Source organism: Homalodisca vitripennis, chromosome 7 (genome assembly GCF_021130785.1).
Source record: "Homalodisca vitripennis isolate AUS2020 chromosome 7, UT_GWSS_2.1, whole genome shotgun sequence".
NCBI classification, from domain to species: Eukaryota; Metazoa; Arthropoda; class Insecta; order Hemiptera; family Cicadellidae; genus Homalodisca; species Homalodisca vitripennis.
The window spans coordinates 57,412,417-57,433,987 of NC_060213.1; the positions used below are offsets into that span (position 1 = coordinate 57,412,417).

At 32.7% G+C, this 21,571-nt stretch overlaps 1 protein-coding gene across 2 annotated transcripts in view; it reads right to left on the reverse strand.

Moving 5' to 3' along the window:
• Window positions 1-21,571, reverse strand: part of LOC124365846 (UDP-glycosyltransferase UGT5-like) — a 45,357-nt gene that overhangs the window by 10,158 nt on the left and 13,628 nt on the right. For both annotated transcript variants that reach the window (XM_046821907.1, XM_046821906.1), the window contains exons 2-4: window positions 7,308-7,555; window positions 3,916-4,526; window positions 3,381-3,414 (exon numbers count right to left, since the gene is read on the reverse strand). In XM_046821907.1, coding sequence (XP_046677863.1) covers window positions 3,381-3,414; window positions 3,916-4,526; window positions 7,308-7,473 — 811 coding nt within the window. In that variant the 5' untranslated portion in view covers window positions 7,474-7,555. The remainder of the gene's footprint in view (window positions 1-3,380; window positions 3,415-3,915; window positions 4,527-7,307; window positions 7,556-21,571) is intronic.

The following is a 21,571-nucleotide window of genomic DNA, read 5'->3' on the forward strand; positions in this document are numbered from 1 at the left end:
AGTGGTGTGCTTTCTTGACACTGTGATATGGCTTTTTAACAGTGACTGAAGGGAAAACAAAGAAATGACTCTCAAAAATCCTTTCTGTCCCAGACCACAGTCTGAATAATAACAACACTTCACATTGTAAAACAATTATTTTGGAACGTTGCATGAGCTTAATAAGAATTTCCCTCTTAAACCAGAAGTAGATGAGAAGTAGTTAGGATTTTCCCCTAGTCCGTAATAGGTCTCTCAGTCCTTCCTATGTATATTTTCTTCATCAGGACAACAAGGCAAACTCAACTATGCTAATGGAAAAACCTTAGATCAAAAGTAGATTAGCACCAGAGATGAAAGCAGTCAAAAGCAGATGTACGTGATTTTGATGGTCACCTTTTAATCAACATAGACTTCTCAGACCTAAGTAAATACATTTTTTTTTCTACAGCTGTATATTTGTATTTTTTGGTCGGGGCAACAAGGACAAGGCAGAATATGCATAAAATGTAGCTATGGTGGGAAGCTCTCGATGTGAATGTTGAATTAAGCTCCAGTTCACCTTCCTCATAGTGCAGCGTTCACGAGACAAACTCAGCTATGAAGGAAACACAATTAATTTAAACCAGATATGCTTCTGCTCTTCCAAAACCTGATATAAGTTTCAGGTTTAACTCTCATTTTCTTGCATAAACATTGCAAGAATCTGATATATGGCTACATATATTTGAAAATGTTCATCTCGCTCCATCATACTACACGATAAGTGCTTTACTAAATAATATAAGGACTTTGTATTTGAGATATATGTTTTAACCACAGATAACAGCTTGTGGTAGATAAAAACATACACTTCTTCTATTCATGCCTTAGATAACTGACTGCCTGGGATCTGATTTTAATGGTGTATATTTATTCATTGTTATATGCCAGGTATGAACTCTAATAATAGTTTTATATAGTAACCACTTTGTTACAAAGCTTGCCTTTATATATATATATATATATATATATATATATATATATATATATATATATATATATATATATATATATATATATAAAATATTCAAATATATATTTGAATATTTTGAATTTGTTTCTTTGTGTTATTTATTGATACAGTGTTATTAATTTTGGTTTCTTTGGTGGGATTAAGGTAATATCTTACCTATCAGTTCCTTTATTAAGTTATTGTAGGCTACTAGTGTTATTGTGTTTTTCTTATTTATTTATTATTATATATTTAATTTTACTGGTTTAAAACTGGGACATTTGTTGTTGTTTTTTTTTAATTGTTCTACACATATAATATGATATGTTTTCATATGTTCATTTTGTGTTGCAAGATATTATGTACATTGATTTTACCGTGAATACTGACTGAATGAATACTGACTATGCATCTAAAATTTCAAAGATTCAAATGTATACACTATGAAGGCTGATTTTCACTAATATTTTTTTGTAAGCGCGAAATTTAAGTTAATTTATAATCCTTATCTGACCCAAAGGGACAAAACCCCACAATATAAATCACTTTGATAAATGATCACAACCTAATATCATTACACAATATATTTTGATTATAAAGTGATCTTAATAACGCTTTACAAAATGACTTTATAGTTTGATCTCAATATCGTCATCTCATTTAAATCAAATATGGTCAGAGTGGGTATAACTCTAAAATGTAATAGGCATATCTTCATATTAATTTGCATTTGAATTAGGCATATCTTGAATTTGGAATACAAATCCAATGGTTATTTGTTAGTCCAGCATTGACAAGACACTTTGGGACAAGGAGGAAGGACCTCAAGGTGAAAACCATTACAAACAACACTGATGTGGGAGCTTTGTAACTGAAGAGTCATTTAGAGAACATGACATAGTGGCTTTAAGGATTCATTTCAAGGGCAAGGTATGAACTTGAAACTATTTCTACCTCAGCATCTTGAGCGACTTACAGAGTCTACTTATTTAGAGATATACAGTATTTCTCACAAGTTACGAGGAAGTAGAGCAATATGTCACTTTAAATAAATACTAATAACAGTAAAATCTACCAATAATAATGACAAACTCAATGAAAATTCAATGACAACTTGTTCAAATAAAATTAGAACACATTCAAAGGGCTAAAAATAAATCAAACAAATATTTTCAGTATTTAAGAAACTTTATTATTACAAAACGTTTAATCTTATAGACAATAAACATTATTAGTTTTGAAACGGTGCTCATTTCTGTGCTCTGTAGCCTCAGTAGCCCTCAATTTTCCAAAATCTTGGTTCCCTCACACAATTTTCACCTGCCACATTGCACTTCGGGCCCTGAACATAACTCTTCCTATTTTATTATAGTAGTCACAGCGTTTTAGTACAAATTTACAACATAACAAATAATGTAACATGTAATCTCAACAAATAAACAGAATCTACAACTTTGTGTTTATGATTAAGTTATTTTAATGAGATCAAGGTGATGAACAACAATGGCAACGACTTAGGAGGTGGTGGAAGCTGACTCACTTGGTGACCAACGCATGGGTGCCAAACTTTGGCGAACACCGTAATTAAAAAAAGTGGCATGATATACCTAGTGTAGCTCAATACCCATGTAAGTACAGTAATTTTAATACAATTTTATTATAATAAAGTAAAAAATTAGAATGAATTGACCACTTTAGTGCTAACATCCTGTTATCCAGGTGTCTAAAAAAGTAAGCATAAAATGCAAACAACCTTAATCACCATAAGGAGGTCCAAATGAAAAAAAAATTAAAACATTTTTTCATGTAACTCAAGTCTTTTAAATAAATAATATTTTTGTTTGAGTAAGGCTATTACTACAGTAGGCTATTTTATTCTAATAGACTAACTTTTTATCTATAATTAGTTATCAAAATCATTAAATTTGTGTTACAAATAACAGAGATACAAATTATTTACCAACACATTGCAGATACTGGTAGGTACACACTTGTAATGAATGCTTATCACGGCGGATCACAACTTGAAAAATTCCTTTGACATTAAAAAGAGTTCAAACATTGTAAGAAGTGTAATCTAAATAATAAAAATAATTGTGATCAGAATATATAAAATATTCACCTAAAAAACCATCCAATAGCGAGTATTTTAAATCCCTGCAAGTCACCAGGTAAGATCATTGTAATGCTTCTTTTGATCTTAATCAGTAAATAAATCAGGATCTGAGGGACTCCTGCTGCCTCCTAATACCTCCTTTTAGTTACCAAACTGAATGGCTATACAATTACACACCAAAGAACTCAACCCCCCCCCCCCACCCCCCCCCCCCCCCACCCCCCCCCCCCCCCACCCCCCCCCCCCCCCACCCCCCCCCCCCCCCACCCCCCCCCCCCCCCACCCCCCCACCTTCCTTGGCATCATCCATAAATTTCTTGAGATCCTACATCCAACAAACTCATCTTCCACAGATAGTTTTATAATTAAGTTCATATGATTGTTATTAAAACAGATCCATCTTTTTTCATCTGAAATTCTATAATTCATCAGAATGTTATTATTTGGTGGTTTTTTGTTCTGTAGTGTTTGTTTTGGTGTGAGACGCTTTACAATAACAATAAATTAATGATTTCTTAGATTCCGTCTCCTACAAACTAAAATGAAGAAACTTTTCCTTAGTACATTTATTATTCCAAAATTATTAAGAACACGGTCAGTTTTAAACATAACTGAAGCCAATTTTTATAACAATCTCTATTATATACCTTCACTAATGAAATGGTCACAGCTTTTCAATTAGTAGCTATGATGGTGTTTTAATTTACCAAAGAAGATATTTTTCAACACAAAATGCTTCTTAAAAAGTGAAAAATTATATCAAAGACGGATAATAGAAGGTCGAGTATGAATTACAATTATCTAACTTTTCAAGGTAAGATATTACCTTGGGAAGTGGTGTCCTGTCAGGAGAAATAGTGATGCCTGCGATGGGGATGATATTTGGAGTGTATGGCCTCGGATACTCTACAGCAGGATGGCTGTTGATGAGGTAAAGAGAGACATTTCCAACCAGTTCGGCAACGCTTGGTGCAACCTGGATATAGTACTCTCTCAGGATTTTGTCTTGTGCGGGCAACTGATAGTTGTAATAGAGAAACAGAGAGCATGTGATTGACACAAAATTGAATAGTCTTTGCACAAACGTCATATTGTCTGTTGCAACGACTGATGTCGTCTCAGGAACTGAAGCTATAGACATGGCATTACCAGCATCTCTATTCAAAGCCGGAACACGTGATAATCCTTGTATTGTGATTGTTGGTGCTCCAAATAGGTTTCCGAACACTAACATTGATTCTTGTCCAAAAGTGGACTCTGTTATCACGAGATCAAAGTGCTCCTTAGAGTGTATCAGGTTCTTTATGCTCTCTTGCTGAAATATTTCCTTACACATTAGGTTTGTCCGCCGCCAGATATTTAGGAATATAAAAGGGTTGTGCCACGTGCTGTTGGACATTTTTGCGGCTTGTAGGAATTCTTCGAATGTCCATTTTTCTAGAACAAGAACACTTCAATGAACTAGTACATTGTTAACAAAGATAATGTACAACAATTACTACATCAATTTTAAACTACCCTCTATTCACACAACAATACCCACTCCTTTAGTCTATTCTAAAATCGTATTCAACATACAACATATACTTGCACCTTAATATATAGGTTATTCATCTAAATGTCCCGCCATTGGTATCTCATAAGCACTAAATGTACAGCTAATAAACTTAAAGAGTGTCTTGACCTATATTTTAATGACAAATAGAAATTTCACTTAGAATTTCTAAATGTTGCCACTGTTTTATAATATGGCATATCACTTTAAAACTTGTTATGAAACACTCTATATATTCAAAAGAAAATGTGGTCCTTGAAACGTGTTATAAACACATACTGAATCGTTTGAACCAAATCAATCAGTAATATCTGGAAGCAGGTTCTGAGCTAACCTTTTGACATCATCCAAATCTTTACTAGTACTTGGATGGAGTGGTAGTTTCATCTGTATATGGAACATAACAACAAATGAAGAAACAGAAAAGGGAACATTTTTTAACCTAAAAAATGAGAAAAAAAGGCCAAATTACAATGTAAAAGTTTAGAAACCCACTAATATTATAAATGCGAAAGTTTGTATGTTTGGATATTTGGATGTTTGGAGGTTTGTCCTCGAATCACGCTGAAACTGCTACGGATTGTGCTGAAATTTGGAACAGGTATAGCTTTTGGTCTGAATTGTTAGAGTGCTTTTTACCACCCATAACTCATTCATTTCACCAAATAAAGTCGAATTCAAATTGAAAATCGTTTGTTTACATTCGAATGTTATGATAGGACGAAACGTATTTTGACAGCTGTTGACAGCTTTAGTTCGACAAACTTTCTGAAACATCTGTTTACATTTGAATTTTATCAATAATAAGTAAACAGTTTTTGATCGGTAGTGTGATGCAGATAGTAAATAAAACATTAATATACAAATTTTACTCCAGGTTGCGCCAGTGACGAATTAAAATCATCTAATGCATTAAATACTACTATAAAACTAACCTTAATAAACAAAGTTACGAATGTTTTCACATAAGTTAGGCCTACTTTATACTGGTGGGCTTCCTTGACATTATGATATTACATTTTAACAATGCCTTACGGAAAAACAGAGAAATACCAACATACCTTAACGATTCATTTTTCCCCTGGCTACAGTCCAAAAAACAAGTGTAACGCAAAACTTTAATAACGATTATTTTGGAATGATGCATAACCTTAATAAGGATTTCCCCCTTATACCAGAAATACATAAGAAGTAGGTAGGACTTCCCCAAACTCAACTATGTCAACACGATTTTGACCAAAGTAGATTTCCGAGAACTAGGTAATCGAACGAATATAAAATTTGGTCGAGGCAATACTGCAAGCTAACAGTGACATAGTAGGAAAGTGAATTTAAATGGTGTTAAGTAGGCACTATTTAACCGAAGTAGGCATCTCGGTCCTACGTACGTATATGTATTTCTTCCTCGTCAGAACAACAAGGTAAACTCTACTATAGTACTGGAAATACTTAGACCTGAAATATATGACAAGGACTGGAAACATACGATTTTTGACCTAAGTAAGTTTCCGAGACCTGTGTGATCTGAGATTTGTGTTTTCTTGATCGGGATGACAAGGCAGATTCAGCTGTGCCGTTACGTATATAATTAATTAGAACCAGAAATGCTCCTACAAGTGCCAAACATGACATAATAATTAAGTTAAACTCTGATACTATTTACCACGAACTTAAATAATATCTACCTGATGTATGACTACTTACGTTTTTAAATTTTTATAAGACTCCCATCACATTACATCATAATTGCTTTTACTAAGTAATATAAAGACTTTGGTTCTAAGATTGCGTGCGAAGCCACGGGTAACAGCTACTAGTCCATAAAAATCAACCTTTCTGATTATTTTTTTCTACTTAATAATATGTGACAAGTTAAATGTTATGTTAATGAGTAATAATTCATTTCAATACCCTGTTTATTTTGAACGACTCAAAAATAATCAAGATTTCTAATCTATTATCCAAGTAATAAACTATATGGACAGTCAAGTTTCTATATTGTTTAGTCAAGTATAAACAGCAGAAGGCCCTGAATTGGTCTTCAATAAAGTAAGGAGGTGTTGACCTTTATTTTGTTTTTTTTTTTTTTTCCTGTTTCTGTTATTTACCGTAACATAGTGCACAACCAACAAGAACGTAGCCAGGAAACAAATTTTGGGTGGTCAAGACAACTGATATTTCAAAAAGTGGACAGAAAGTAAGACCCCATTTTGTTCCTTAAACAGTTCTTTACCCGTATCTGTGTTGAGAATAATCGTACAGCAGTACATTTCATTAATACAGAATTAAATAATATAATTTAAATGTTATATTATATAATTAAATATTATATATAATATTTAATAATTAAATATTAATAGTAATAATTATAGTTTGATAAAAAAATAATTTAAACAATTGAAAATATGGAGGAGGGGTCCGGACCCCTAGGATCGCCTTGCTGGTTACGTCCTTGCAACCAGAATTTTTCTAGGTGTCTAAATTTTGACATTGAATGTCATACCTCCTCATAGCATTTTGCATAGCCAAATTAATGTAGTTCAGATATTATTGACTATTAACTACATTAACCAATGTTATCAGAATTATTAAGAATATGATAAATTAAATAATATACATATCTAAGTAGGAAATAAACTTATTTACTTATTAAGTAAACTTACGAAATTCCTTTTCCAATTCCGTGTGGATCTCCACGTGGGTGTAGTTAGCCAACGGTTTACTGGGAGGAAATGGACTGTACTCGACTATATGGTGTCCTCTTTGATGCAAGGCTTTAAGGATCCCAGATACAAAGATATAGTGACTCTTACCATAGAAAGGTGCCATGGCAAGTATCCTGGCACTGAAACTACAGCCTATCGCATTGAGGAGGAAAAGCCATAGGAAAAACTGTCTTCATGTTTGATTCCTGGAAAAATATAGACTCTTGTGAAGTGTTTAAAGTTTAAACAAAGTTTATTTAACTTATTAAAAAAATTATTTTTCAGATTAAGGTAAAATGTCCGAGTTTTGTTTGAAACAAACCTATCCAAGAAAGTAATATTATCACTTTGGTTGAGTCACTGAAAAAGTCATATGATTAACATTCACAATGTACTCTGTATACGAATTTGTTTACTCTGTGTTCTTTATGCCAGCATGGTTTACACACAAGACTTTTATAACCAGAGTCACTTTTTATCAAACCATAATGAAAAATACCAATAAACCTATGCTTACCAATTTTAATTAAATAGGTAGTAAAGTTAGAGTGTTACGCTAAATTTAAACCTTCTAGGTGAACTCATTAAACTCTTCTTGTGCATACAGACATACATAAATCAGATTAAATTGAGTTGCTCACTGGAAAACTAGTTTGGCGTCTGACTTCATGTGTTTTAAAATTTCAATGCTAGTTTTAACAATACCAATGTGAATGTTGCGTTTTCTTAAGTTTACCTTCCTCTTAATTCCTCTAAGTCTGTGACAGCATCAGGAAGAGAAAGTTGTACTGGAGCAAACTTTACATTGGAACAAGGTTACATTGAATCAACCCTTTCCACCATAGCTACGTTATGTGTAGCAGTATTGTAACAGGTCAAATTACGACATTTGAATATTCGCGGGGAATTGGCAGACTGTGACGTCAGTGAATCGGCAGACTGTGACGTCAGTGAATCACATGTTGTCGGAATTGAGATTCATTTAATTAATAACGAAGAAATATATTAAAATTTATACGGGAAAAGATTTAATTAATTAAAATGAAGTAAACATAACCAAAATTCGTGTTTTACAAAAGTACTAAATAGAATTACGCAGAAAAGCCAATTGTGGGATAGATGACTTGTATATTGATGACGTCATAAAGCACATGTTGCTAAAAATTTAAATAAAAAGCTTTGAAATAATAATAAAAAGAAAATAGAAAGACTTAAATTGATTAATTATAGTGAACGTGATAAATTTCGACAATTATAAGAAAAGAATCAAATTATATTTAATCGTGAAGACGCTGATTTGAACGGGAGAGGGGATGAGTATTGTTTTGAGTCGGTATGTGTAGTTTTATACGGAGATTCCTTCTTCTCTTTCCAGACTTAAAGCAAGGAGGTTGTGTGCATTCTCCTGGATAGTAGTGATGAAATTAATAGGAAACTGTATTATGGTGAATTGAAATTTTTATGAAGGATGGGATATTATGTTAGATTCTTAAGTTATCAAAGCAAGGTGAGTGGAATTATATATGTATGGACAGTGTAAAATGGAATAAATTAACGTCAAGGTCATTTGGTTTGACTTTTATTTGAGTATCCCATTTATAAAGAAGTGTGATAGGAACTTTAATGGAGTGATATTAAATTTTTAACCACTACTCAACCTATTTAAAAACCTGAGATAGATATAGACTTGTTGTTGGTGACAACACCACAGACATTCAAATTTGATAGTAATTTGGTATTAACTTTGAATAGTATGAGTTAGCCAACACGAAGTAATTTACATAACCAATGAGAGGGAGCACATTTTGAATAGTGATTGGGAAAGGATTGGGACAGCAAACTGTTTATCTGGAAGGTGGCAGAGTTTCAAGCAGTACCAAGGGGACGCAGCTAGCTTTGGGCAGATTTTGAGCAAGATGGAGACCAACACCATCCGGAGCAAAATGGTACAGCAACGTGGGACTCGTAACAAAATGGCGCACAACTACATGGGGCGTCAACAACACTAAAAAACCGATACGCAGCAAATTACCGCAGCCAAACCGGGGCAGATCTTCAGCAAATTGACGCAGCAAGTGGGACTTGCAGCAAATTGACGCAGCCAACGTGGGACGACATGCAGCAAATTGGCGCATCAACTGGAGGGCTCCAACTTCCACAACTAATTTAAGTAGGTTAGTAGTAGCATATTTTAGACTAAGTAAAAATCACTGTTTCACTGTTTTTTATAATTGTATTTTCAGGTGTGTGTCTAGAATAAGTAGAATCAATTATTGTTAGTCTATAAGTTTGATAACTTTGAACACAGCCTAGTTATAATATAAATTGGTAAAATTTTCCTGGTAGGCTAGTAAAACAAATATTAGGCCTAAATTAATAATAGAAATTTTCAAATTAAACATAGGCTACAAAATGGAAGGCGAACAAAATAATGAAGGGCCCGCACCAATACTTAGACCAGTAGAAATAGATCTTCATAGCTCAGGAGATACAGGGTTTTTAGGTTGGTCATCCCCTAATACAGTAGAACATGAGGTGTCGACAACAGATGACAGAAATTCATTAGAAAATGAGGTTAGCAGAGTCAGTAGTCCAGTAGGAGTTGATAGGGATGAAGGTCTTATTGCATTCATGAGGACTATGATGAATAGTCTGAAAGAAAAGATGGATAAAAATAATGAAGAGTTAAAGAAAAATAATGAGGAATTAAGGAAGGACTTGAATGAAAAGATGGATAAAAATAATGAGGAGTTAAAGAAAAATAATGAGGAATTAAGGGATCTGAATTATAAAATAGATCAGAATAATGAGGAACTAAAAAAGGAAATTCAAAGAAGTAATGAACTGTTAAAACGAGACATGGAACAGGTGAGAGGTGAGTTAAACAATAAAATAGTAGAGACAACGGAGGTTATGAGAGTAGAGATAAATAAAGACTTAAATACTTTAAATAAAGACTTAAAGAACTTGGAGGAGGGGGTCAGACTTGAAATAAACGAACAAGCTGAGAAAAACAAAGGTGAGAGGAATAAACTTAAAAGTCAGGTTAGAGGAGAGGTTACAACCGAGATAAAGAAATTAAAAGATAAAAGAGAAGAAGATATGAGGGAAATTGAGAAAAGGTTTGTACACATTGAGGATGATAAAAAGAAAATAGATCAAAGATTAGAAAAGATAAATAAGAGATTTAAAACAAGACTAGATGAATTAAATGGTAGAGTAGATAGGGACAGAACTAACTTAGAACTTGACCAGGATACAGAAAATGGTAAGGCTACTAGGGATGTAGAAAACAAGTCAGTAACGGGCAGTAGTTTACAGGAAATAGAGGACATGGGAAATAGGGTAGAAAAATCCCTGAATAAGAGATTGGATGAAACTCTAGGGAAATTAGAAAACAAACAAACACAACTAGAAAATATGATGAGAAATCAAAGCATGGTGGGCATGAGAATAAGCCAACCAGCAAACACAGAAATATTCTTATTGGAATTTGATCCAATAAAAAATAATATACATCCTATGGAATTTTTGGAAGCTTGTAAAAAATATATAGAGAAAAATGGAGAAGGATGGGACTTCCAGGTATTAATAATTTTAAAATATATGAAAAATGAAGCAGGAAAGTGGGGACGACAGCACATAAATAATTGGAAAAACTTTGAACAGTTTTATAGGAGTTTTAAAGGGAAATATTGGTCCATAGGGGAACAGAAAAAATTTGAAAAAGAACTAATGGGTAACGGTACATATAGGGTTGGATTTGATAATCTAGTAACCTATGTATTGGAATTTTATAATAAAAGCCAGTATTTAGAAACTAGAATTGACATGGGAACATTCCTAGCATATATAAGCAAACATGTTCCTAGAACCATAAGTACTGCAATTGCTGCAGCCCAAAATGTTGAAAGATCAGAAGATCTAGAAAACCTGTTGAATCAACTTAATATACTGAATAGAATACATATAGAAGTTATGACAGATCATTTGATATGAGAAATGAGACAACACTTAATAAAAATGTAAATCAATACAAGAATTTAGGACCACCTTTAGAGATACACCATATAGAGGGACACAAGTTAGAGGGAATATAAGAGGAAATAATTTGACTAGAGTAGGCTCATACTACAATGGGGACACATATAATAGGGAGAGAGTAGAGTTTGAGAATGATAGGAGAAGACAAAGTAATAATAGGGGTAGAGATACAAATGATTATGGAAAGGAGAAAGAAAGGTATGAAAACAACGAAATGAGGCATCAGAGAGATCAATATGAATATACAAGGAGAAGAGGAAGTATGAGAGGTAATAGATGACTAGAGGAAAACAGGATGGAAAACAAATGGGTAGGACAGGCTAGAATGAAGGAAACGATTGAGAAAAAGGAACCTAATTTTGAGGGATACCAAATGATAGGAGATTCTCAACTTAGGAGATTTGGGGAGAAAATAATAAATTTAAGAGGTGAATATAGAGAGAAAGGAGGAAAGAGAATTAACTTATGCATAGGAGATCAGACAATTGAACAGTTGACCAGAGAGCTAAAACATGCAAATAATTTAGAAAAACAGCTAATAGTAATGATAGGTACAAATTATTTATTAAGGGATAAAGAAGTAAAAAGCATTTGTAATGATTATGATAAACTAGTAGAGGTTTTACTGGAGAAAGGTGAAAAAATAATCTTGGTAACAATTCCACCCATACCTAAGTTAGGTGAGAATGACAGGTATCATTTAAATAAACTTGAGAGAATAAATGAACATATAAAAAGTAAAGAAAATAATGAAAAAGTTACAGTTTTAGAAGTGGCAGAGAAGTATTATGATAACTATGATAGTACAGACTGTAATGTGAAATTATATGAAAAAGAAATATTTTATAAAGGAAAATGGTGTGAAGATTTAATACATCTGAATAAAGAGGGTCTAACAATTCTAGCAAATTAGCTTAGAAATCTGATAAGATCAGATAAGAAAAAATCGGGACTAAGACTAGGGGTGAATACAGCTTTTATACCAGAGAATGACATGTTTGATGAATTGACCAATGAAGACAATTATAATAAAATTCCCATAAAACCAGTAGCAGAAGCACTACCTGAGATACTTGGAAAAATAAATAAAGAGGAGTATCACATGATAATAGATTCATGAAGCCAGGCGACAATAATGTCAGAAAAGTATAATAATGAGATAAAAGAAAGAAGTGTACTTGAGATTTTAGAGCTGCCGGTAACAAATTTGAGTATAATAGGAGTAACAGATATTAGAAGTAAAAGGATAGATAAACAGGTCATGATAAAGGTGGAAATAGAGAATAAATTATTTCAAATAAATTTTCTAGTAATTAAAGCAGTGAACTTGGGAATAATACTAGGATGTGACTTCTTAAAAGAAAACAATGCAAAAATTGACTTTGAACATGGTAGGATAAAGTTGGAGGTAGATAAAGAAGTATTAAATGTTGAATTTACTGAATCAAACTGTGAATCAGAGGATGTAGTCAATGGTATAAAGTTAATTAGGTGCAATTACATAAATACATTAGTAAGTGAAGATGAGCTAAAAAATTCTTGAAACAACATAGAATTTTTATGTAAAACACATACAGAAAATATGAAGGACAAAGTTAATGATGAGAAGGATAAACAGGTTTTAGAAATATTAGAACATTGTGAAGTAAAGGAAAATGAAGATTTAAATAAATTAAAAAGTATACTGATAAAAAATAAAGATATTTTTTCAGATGAACCAGGTTGTATAAAGAATTATGAGGCCAAGTTAAATATAACAAATGAAAAGCCATTTGTAGGAAGATCCTATCCAATACCTTATTCAAAGAGGGAAGGTGTAAGAAAGGAAATAGAAAATATGTTGAAAGGAGACATAATAGAGGAGTCTGATAGTCCATATTCTAACCCATTGGTGTGTGTAGTTTAACCCTTAAATCGAAATACCGGTCTTGGAGACCGCTAGGGTATTTTGACTTGTGAATGTTGGTAGTACTACTTGACCTTGAGGCGTACGCGCCTGTTGTACCTTCCCCCCACTCTTTTTTCGGTCGATCAACACTCTTCCCGCTCAGTTCCAGTCCAGTTGTGAAGCCAGTTAGTTGTGTCTTTTAAAAGTCTGGCGGTCTCTTATACCGGTATTTCTCTTACGCGCTGCCCGTTTTAGCGGTCTTACATACTGATATTTCTGGAATGAGCTCAAAATACATTTTGAACTTTTCTTATTTCTTTGTTTATCTTTACTTGGACATGTATTAATAGAGTGAACATTTGTAAATACTTGTAAATTGACTTGTATAGTGGGTGTGGAAATAGTGAAATAGTGGAAGTAGTGGAAAAAGGTCTGGTTCATTCACTATGGATCAACAACCTTCATCAAGTTGTGACCAAAGGATTTTAGCAAGTGATGTGGACTTCGATACCAGGATCCAGAGACTCTTGAACGATGATGATAACCTTTCTGATGTTAGTTCAGAAGCTGACGATTCGGATCAAGATCCCAACTATGTTCCATCAGACAGCGACAGCTCCAATTGTGACTACAATGACTCCAGTGATGATGAAGATATAATGCTGGAGGATGCGGTAGGTGTTGTCACTGTAGATAACTACCTAGATTCGCAGCCACAAGTTTTACATGTGAAAAAAACGGATATGAGTGGAGCACTGTTGAGCCTCCAAGAAATCGGCGAACGCCAGCTCACAATATTATTAGGGGGCTGTCTGGTCTTACTGCTGAGGCTAAAGCTGTGGGCGAAAATCCAACCAAAAAGGACGTTTGGAAATTGATCTTCACAGATAGTATGATAGATACTATAGTGAAGGAAACCAATAGAAAGCTGACGGAGCTTAGAGGGAAGAATAAGTGACCACACATCAAAGTATAATTACAATCCGTGTGATCAAGTAGAGGGTAAGAGCTCTTTTAGGGTTGTTTCTTTATACCTCAATATTTAAATCTGGACATGAAGATATGAGATCTCTGTTCAACAAAGATCCTACTGGGCGACCAATATTTTTAGCTACAATGTCGTGTAAAAAGGTTTGAGATTTTAATATCTTGTCTACGATTTGACGACTCCACGACAAGAGAACAGCGCAAGGCAGAAGATAAGGCAGCAGCAATATCTGATTTATTCAATCAACTAATCTCAAATGGCAGGGGGTTGTTTTGTCCAAAAGCAAATGTAACTGTGGATGAGATGCTTGTGCCTTTTAGGGGCAAATGCCGTTTCAAACAGTATATGCCCAAAAAACCAGCAAAATATGGCATAAAAATCTTTTGTATGGCCGATTCAGGTAGTTCGTATCTCTGTAATGCTTTTATTTACACTGGTAAAAACTGTTACAGTGTTGGTCTCACCAGAGATGAACAACAACTACTGAAGAGTACGCAGACTGTCATAAAAATTAACAAAGCATATAGAAAGAACCAATCGTAATGTTACTGCTGACAATTGGTTTCACTTCCTTCCATCGAGCTAGTTGACCAATTGAAACTAAGGGGATTAACATTTGTTGGCACTATTAAAAAAAAACAAAAAAGGAGATTCCTCCAGAATTTTTACCTCACAGGCAAAGACGTGTGGGATCTTCGCTGTATGCTTTCCACAATAACACAACGTTACTTTCTGTTGTGCCGAAGAAAAATAAGGCCGTACTTCTTATTTCCTCGATGCACCACGATATTGAGACAAATTCTGAAATAAATAAGCCTGAAAATTGTAGGATACTACAATAAGACTAAGGGTGGCGTTGATACCCTAGATATGAAGACATCTATCTATGGGAGTAATCGAAAGACTCGTCGTTGGCCAATGGCAGTATTTTATGCCATAATTAATATTGCCAGTGTTAACGCGTTCATATTGTTTCTTTGCTATCGGGGAAGTCCAGTTTTGACAAGATTTCAGTTTATAAAGCAGCTGGCTTTTGAACTAGTAGAGCCTCATATTAGAAGACGACTAGAAATGCCTAACTTGAGAGCAGACCTGAAAAAGACCATTCTTTCTGTTCTTGGACAAGAACAGGAGCGAGGAGAAGTGCGTGACGATCGCCTACAAAAGAGGAAAACCTGCAGCATATGCCCTTATGAAAAGAAGAGAAAAACCCAATACAAATGCATTGAATGTGAGAACGCCATTTGTTTGGAATGCTCCCGCAAAGTGTGCCTAAATTGTGCAAGGTAGAATGATGATGTGTTCATCATTCATCCAGGAATATTAAGTTTTCGTGCTGATTACTCTTATTTAAGCTACTTTTTATTACGTATACCATGTTTCAATAAACCAAACTTAATGTGAAAAAGTGTCATTTTTCATTATTCCTTTGTTCAAATCCAACAAAAATACCCTTGATGATAATAAGTATAACATTCTTTAATTATCTAAGCTTTGCATTTTAATGATAAGATTTAACTTTAAAGGCTTTTCCAATGTAAAAAAAAAAAACAAATACTAGCGGTCTGACAGACCGGTATTTCTCTGGCGAAAAACATCGGGCGGTCTGACATACCGCTATTTCCCTGGCGAGTCAAAAGTGTCCTATTTCGGTTTAAGGGTTAAAAAGGATCTGTCATTGAGAATATGTCTAGATAGTAGGAATTTGAATCAACACATAATACCAGATAGGGAATCACCAATAAACATAGATGATGTATTAAAAAAGTTTATAGGAGTTAAATACATGACATCGTTAGATTTATCACAGGGATTTCTACAAACACAATTAAGTAAAGAGTCCAGAAAATATGTAGCGTTTGTCTTCGAAGGAAGGAATTTACAATATAAAAGACTACCATATGGTTTGAATTTTAGTACTGCGTTGTTCATTAAAGGGTTAAAAAAAGTATTAGGTCATGACTTGACAGAGTTTGTAACTACATATGTGGATGATATATTAATCACTTCAAACACATATGAAGAACATTTAAAACATGTAGACCAGGTCTTAAGTAGATTAAAAGAAGGAGGAATAACAGTCAAATTAAAGAAATCACAATTTTTAAGAAAAGAGATAAATTATTTAGGATACATTATTTCAGCTGAAGGAATTAAAATGGATAAAAATAAAATTGAACAGATAGTGAATTTCAAACGACCTACAAACATAAAGGAACTACAAATGTTTAATGGATTATGTTTGTATTATGCAAAGTTTCAAAGACATTATGGTTATTTAATAGGACAGTTAAATCATTTATTGAGTAATAAAATAGAATGGAAGTGGACAGAAAAAGAGGAAAAGGCATTTGAACAAATTAAAACAGAATTTTTAAATGCAGTCATTTTAAAACATCCAGATTTTAACAAACCATTTTATTTAAATACAGATGCAAGTGACCTTAACATTAGTGGAATATTATATCAGTTAGATGAAATCAATGAGGAACAGGTGATATCATTTTATAGCAAGGCTTTAACACAAGCGCAAGAATTTTACACGATCACAGAAAAGGAACTGTTAGCTGTAGTATTAACTTGCAAAAAAATTAGATCATATTTAATAGGACATCCCAGAGTGATGGTGAGAACAGATCATAAAGCATTGACATTTTTAAAAAGTTGTAAATTAACAAATGGTAGATTGTTGAGATGGGCTTTAGCATTACAAGAGTTTAATCTTGAAATAGAATTTGTTAAAGGGAAAGAGAACATTCCAGCAGACATACTGTCAAGGACTACACAAAAGGATAGTCAGAATTCAGTAGAAAAATACAGTATCAAGGTTTTGTACAACAAAATTGATTTAGGTTTTAAAGATAGTGAGATAAAGGAAGTATTAAAGAATCTAGATAAAAAACAAGAACAGGATGAGTATTTGAGAGATATAAAAAATATCTTAAATGACAGCAAAGGAGTTCATTATGGAAAAATAAATAAAATATTTATGGAGTATAGAGGAATAATTTTTAAGAGAAAAGATGAAAATAGTGATGTATGGAAAGTATGTATTCCAGAACGTATTAAAAAGGATTTAGTTAATTTTACACATTTAAAATATGGACATTTAGGAGGTCATAAAATATTCAATATACTTTAAGAGTATTGTATTTTTAAGAATATGGAAAGAAGTGTAAAAGAACAGTTAAAAAAGTGTATATTGTGCCAAAAGAGTAAACATGGGAATGTAAGACAAGAAGGTAGACAAATGAATATAATATCTCAGAATGTGCTAGACTTGGTGTCAATAGATTTGATAGGTCCATTACCAAAGGGAAGAGGAAATGTACAATACATATTAACAATGGTAGATGTTTTTTTCAAAATCTGTGAAATTATATGCCATAAAGAAACCAAACAGTAGAAGTGTATTAAGTAAAGTAACTAAAGAGTTTATACCTCAAGTAGGAAAAATGAAAGCAATAGTCAGTGACAATGGTCCATGTTTTAATTCAAATTTGTGGAACACAACTCTTAATAACTTAAATATCAAAGTTTATCACAGTACACCTTATCACCCACAAAGTTCAATAGTGGAAAGGACAAATAAAGAAGTAAATAAAATTTGTAGGATATATTGTCACAAAAAAACACACTAAATGGCCTGACATTCTGTTATTTGCTGAACATGTGTTAAACAATTCAGTACAGGACACCATTGAAGCGATACCATATGAAGTGATGTTTGGAAGAAGATCTGATAATTTTCTAAGTAAAATAATTAAGTTTCCAATTGAATGTAAATTTGATCATTTGAACAAAATTAGAATGGTAAGGGAAAACTTAATAATTAAGGCAGAAAAAAGGAATAAAAGACATGATGAGAAATTAAATCCAATTAAGTATAGAATAGGTGACAAAGTATTAGTAAAAAACCATATTTTATCAAATGCATTAGATAAGAAGATTAAAAAATATTTCTTACTTTATGAAGGACCATATGTAATCGCAGGCATTAAAAGAGAAAATGCATATGCATTAACCAGACTAGACAATAATGAATTCTTTGGGATCCGTAATGTAAGGGAACTAAAGAAGTTCATAGAATAAGAGTATGAAAACTCTTCAAGTGTGAATGACCATACTGATGCTGAATGAAAGCATTTTATTTTATAACTGACAATAATAGTCAGATTAGTATAAGGTTGTATAAATATTTAGAATAAGATGTGACAAGGATAATGTAATATAGTATATAGCGTGTGTAATATGTTTCCAGTAGGAGATGACAATATAAGGATATTACAATATTGTTTATCAGTAAGAATATGTTTAGGATTTTTACAAGGTATTTGTGTATCATCATAACTTGTGAGTGTATAATCTAATAGTGTTAACTTGTATTGAACATTATATTATGTCAAATGGACACGTTAAACATTATATTCAAAACGTGTAGAGGTTACATGTATTCAGTTTAAAAATATTTAAAACTTTAATACTGTTCTTATATATAAATATATTCATTCATATTTGTATAGTTAATTATATTCATTGAAATTTGTGTAATTGATTTATATGTACACTGTAATTTGTGTAATTATTTAATATTAATTATAATTTGTGTAGCTGATTTATATATTCATTGATATTTGTATAGTTAATCATATTCATTGAAATTTGTGTAATTGATTTATATGTACACTGTAATTTGTGTAATTGTCTAATATACATTGTAATTTGTGTAATATAATTGTAAGCATTTTGCTTTGCTTTGATATTTTACTTTCTTTTAAATGAATGCTCTTACAAGTGTTAACAAAATTATTAAGAAATTTAAATAATAGTTTAATTGAACAAAAATTTAAAAATGTAATTACTTGGAGGAGAAATATAAATTGACAACAAATGTGTGATCAATTTATATTTGGGGGTTGTGTAACAGGTCAAATTACGACATTTGAATATTCGCGGGGAATTGGCAGACTGTGACGTCAGTGAATCGGCAGACTGTGACGTCAGTGAATCACATGTTGTCGGAATTGAGATTCATTTAATTAATAACAAAGAAATATATTAAACTTTATACGGGAAAAGATTTAATTAATTAAAATGAAGTAAACATAACCAAAATTCGTGTTTTACAAAAGTACTAAATAGAATTACGCAGAAGAAAAGCCAATTGTGGGATAGATGACTTGTATATTGATGACGTCATAAAGCACATGTTGCTAAAAATTTAAATAAAAAGCTTTGAAAATAATAATAAAAAGAAAATAGAAAGAATTAAATTGATTAATTATAGTGAACGTGATAAATTTCGACAATTATAAGAAAAGAATCAAATTATATTTAATCGTGAAGACGCTGATTTGAACGGGAGAGGGGATGAGTATTGTTTTGAGTCGGTATGTGTAGTTTTATACGGAGATTCCTTCTTCTCTTTCCAGACTTAAAGCAAGGAGGTTGTGTGCATTCTCCTGGGATAGTAGTGATGAAATTAATAGGAAACTGTATTATGGTGAATTGAAATTTTTATGAAGGATGGGATATTATGTTAGATTCTTAAGTTATCAAAGCAAGGTGAGTGGAATTATATATGTATGGACAGTGTAAAATGGAATAAATTAACGTCAAGGTCATTTGGTTTGACTTTTATTTGAGTATCCCATTTATAAAGAAGTGTGATAGGAACTTTAATGGAGTGATATTAAATTTTTAACCACTACTCAACCTATTTAAAAACCTGAGATAGATATAGACTTGTTGTTGGTGACAACACCACAGACATTCAAATTTGATAGTAATTTGGTATTAACTTTGAATAGTATGAGTTAGCCAACACGAAGTAATTTACATAACCAATGAGAGGGAGCACATTTTGAATAGTGATTGGGAAAGGATTGGGACAGCAAACTGTTTATCTGGAAGGTGGCAGAGTTTCAAGCAGTACCAAGGGGACGCAGCTAGCTTTGGGCAGATTTTGAGCAAGATGGAGACCAACACCATCCGGAGCAAAATGGTACAGCAACGTGGGACTCGTAACAAAATGGCGCACAACTACATGGGGCGTCAACAACACTAAAAAAACCGATACGCAGCAAATTACCGCAGCCAAACCGGGGCAGATCTTCAGCAAATTGACGCAGCAAGTGGGAATTGCAGCAGTATTAGGCTTTTGTAAAATGCTTAATGTATTTCTTTCAGCACACACAGATACCTAAAACTTTTACTAATAAGAACACTTTCTATAACATTTTTTATGAAATTCCAATTGTTGGATTTGCCAGCTTTTTGCAGTCACGTGTCATAGAGTGTGAGGTTGGTTACTTCTTCCCATGATCTCACCACTGGCTGGTAGTCATAATTATTTAGTAATTAACACATTTGTAATTTTAACACATTTAAGAATATAGAAATATGTACAAATAAAACAGTTTATACTTAAATTTGGCATTATTCGTTACCTTTTTGGTCACGATACATAGCATATTTTCCAAACAAAGAAATTCCATTACTGAGTCCCCCAATTCGAAAGTGTTCCCATAGACGATCATTATTTATAAAATATCATGGAAAATAAATAAATTTGTTACTATAATCTATCACAATGTGTTAGATAGGGAATAGGTTTATACAATTGATTATGTAGATTAAAATAAGAATCATGTTTAATAATAATTATTAAACATGATTCTTATTTTAATCTACATAATCAATTGTATAAACCTATTCCCTATTATTATCAAGATTACAAATAGAGCGTTAAAATTGAACTTTATGGTGGACTCAGATGTGTTTTAGAAAGTTCCTTGGAAAAATTATTGACGAGAGTATAACGGTCAGCCCATGAGCCATTCTTTGAGCAGTTCTTTTAGTGTGAGCCCTCTCTTGTTTTGCAGTTCTTGTGGTCGTGGCTTGTGAAGTTTCCTGGCGATCTCGTAGGATGATAAATTCATATAGCTTCAAATGTTGTGCTGGCAGGTTATATTATTCACCATTTCTGGTACTGTAACAGTGGATATTTATGTTTCTTACCAGATCTTCTACATCAGCATATTTTACAACTTCTAGTATGTATAGAGCAACGAATTTCAAGATATCGGAAGCATCTTTACAACTTAGCATGTGATTTAGACCTGCTAGTTTTTTATAGATTTTTCTGGATGGTCAGGACTTTTTCTTGATTTGTTGCTGTTATATCACCCTATACAGTAAGGCTATATCTTAGATGGATTAAAAGAAGAGAAATAGGCTACAATGTATTATGAAGACGTGTAGAATTAGAAGATTTTTTTATGTTCAGCACGATTTCTTGTT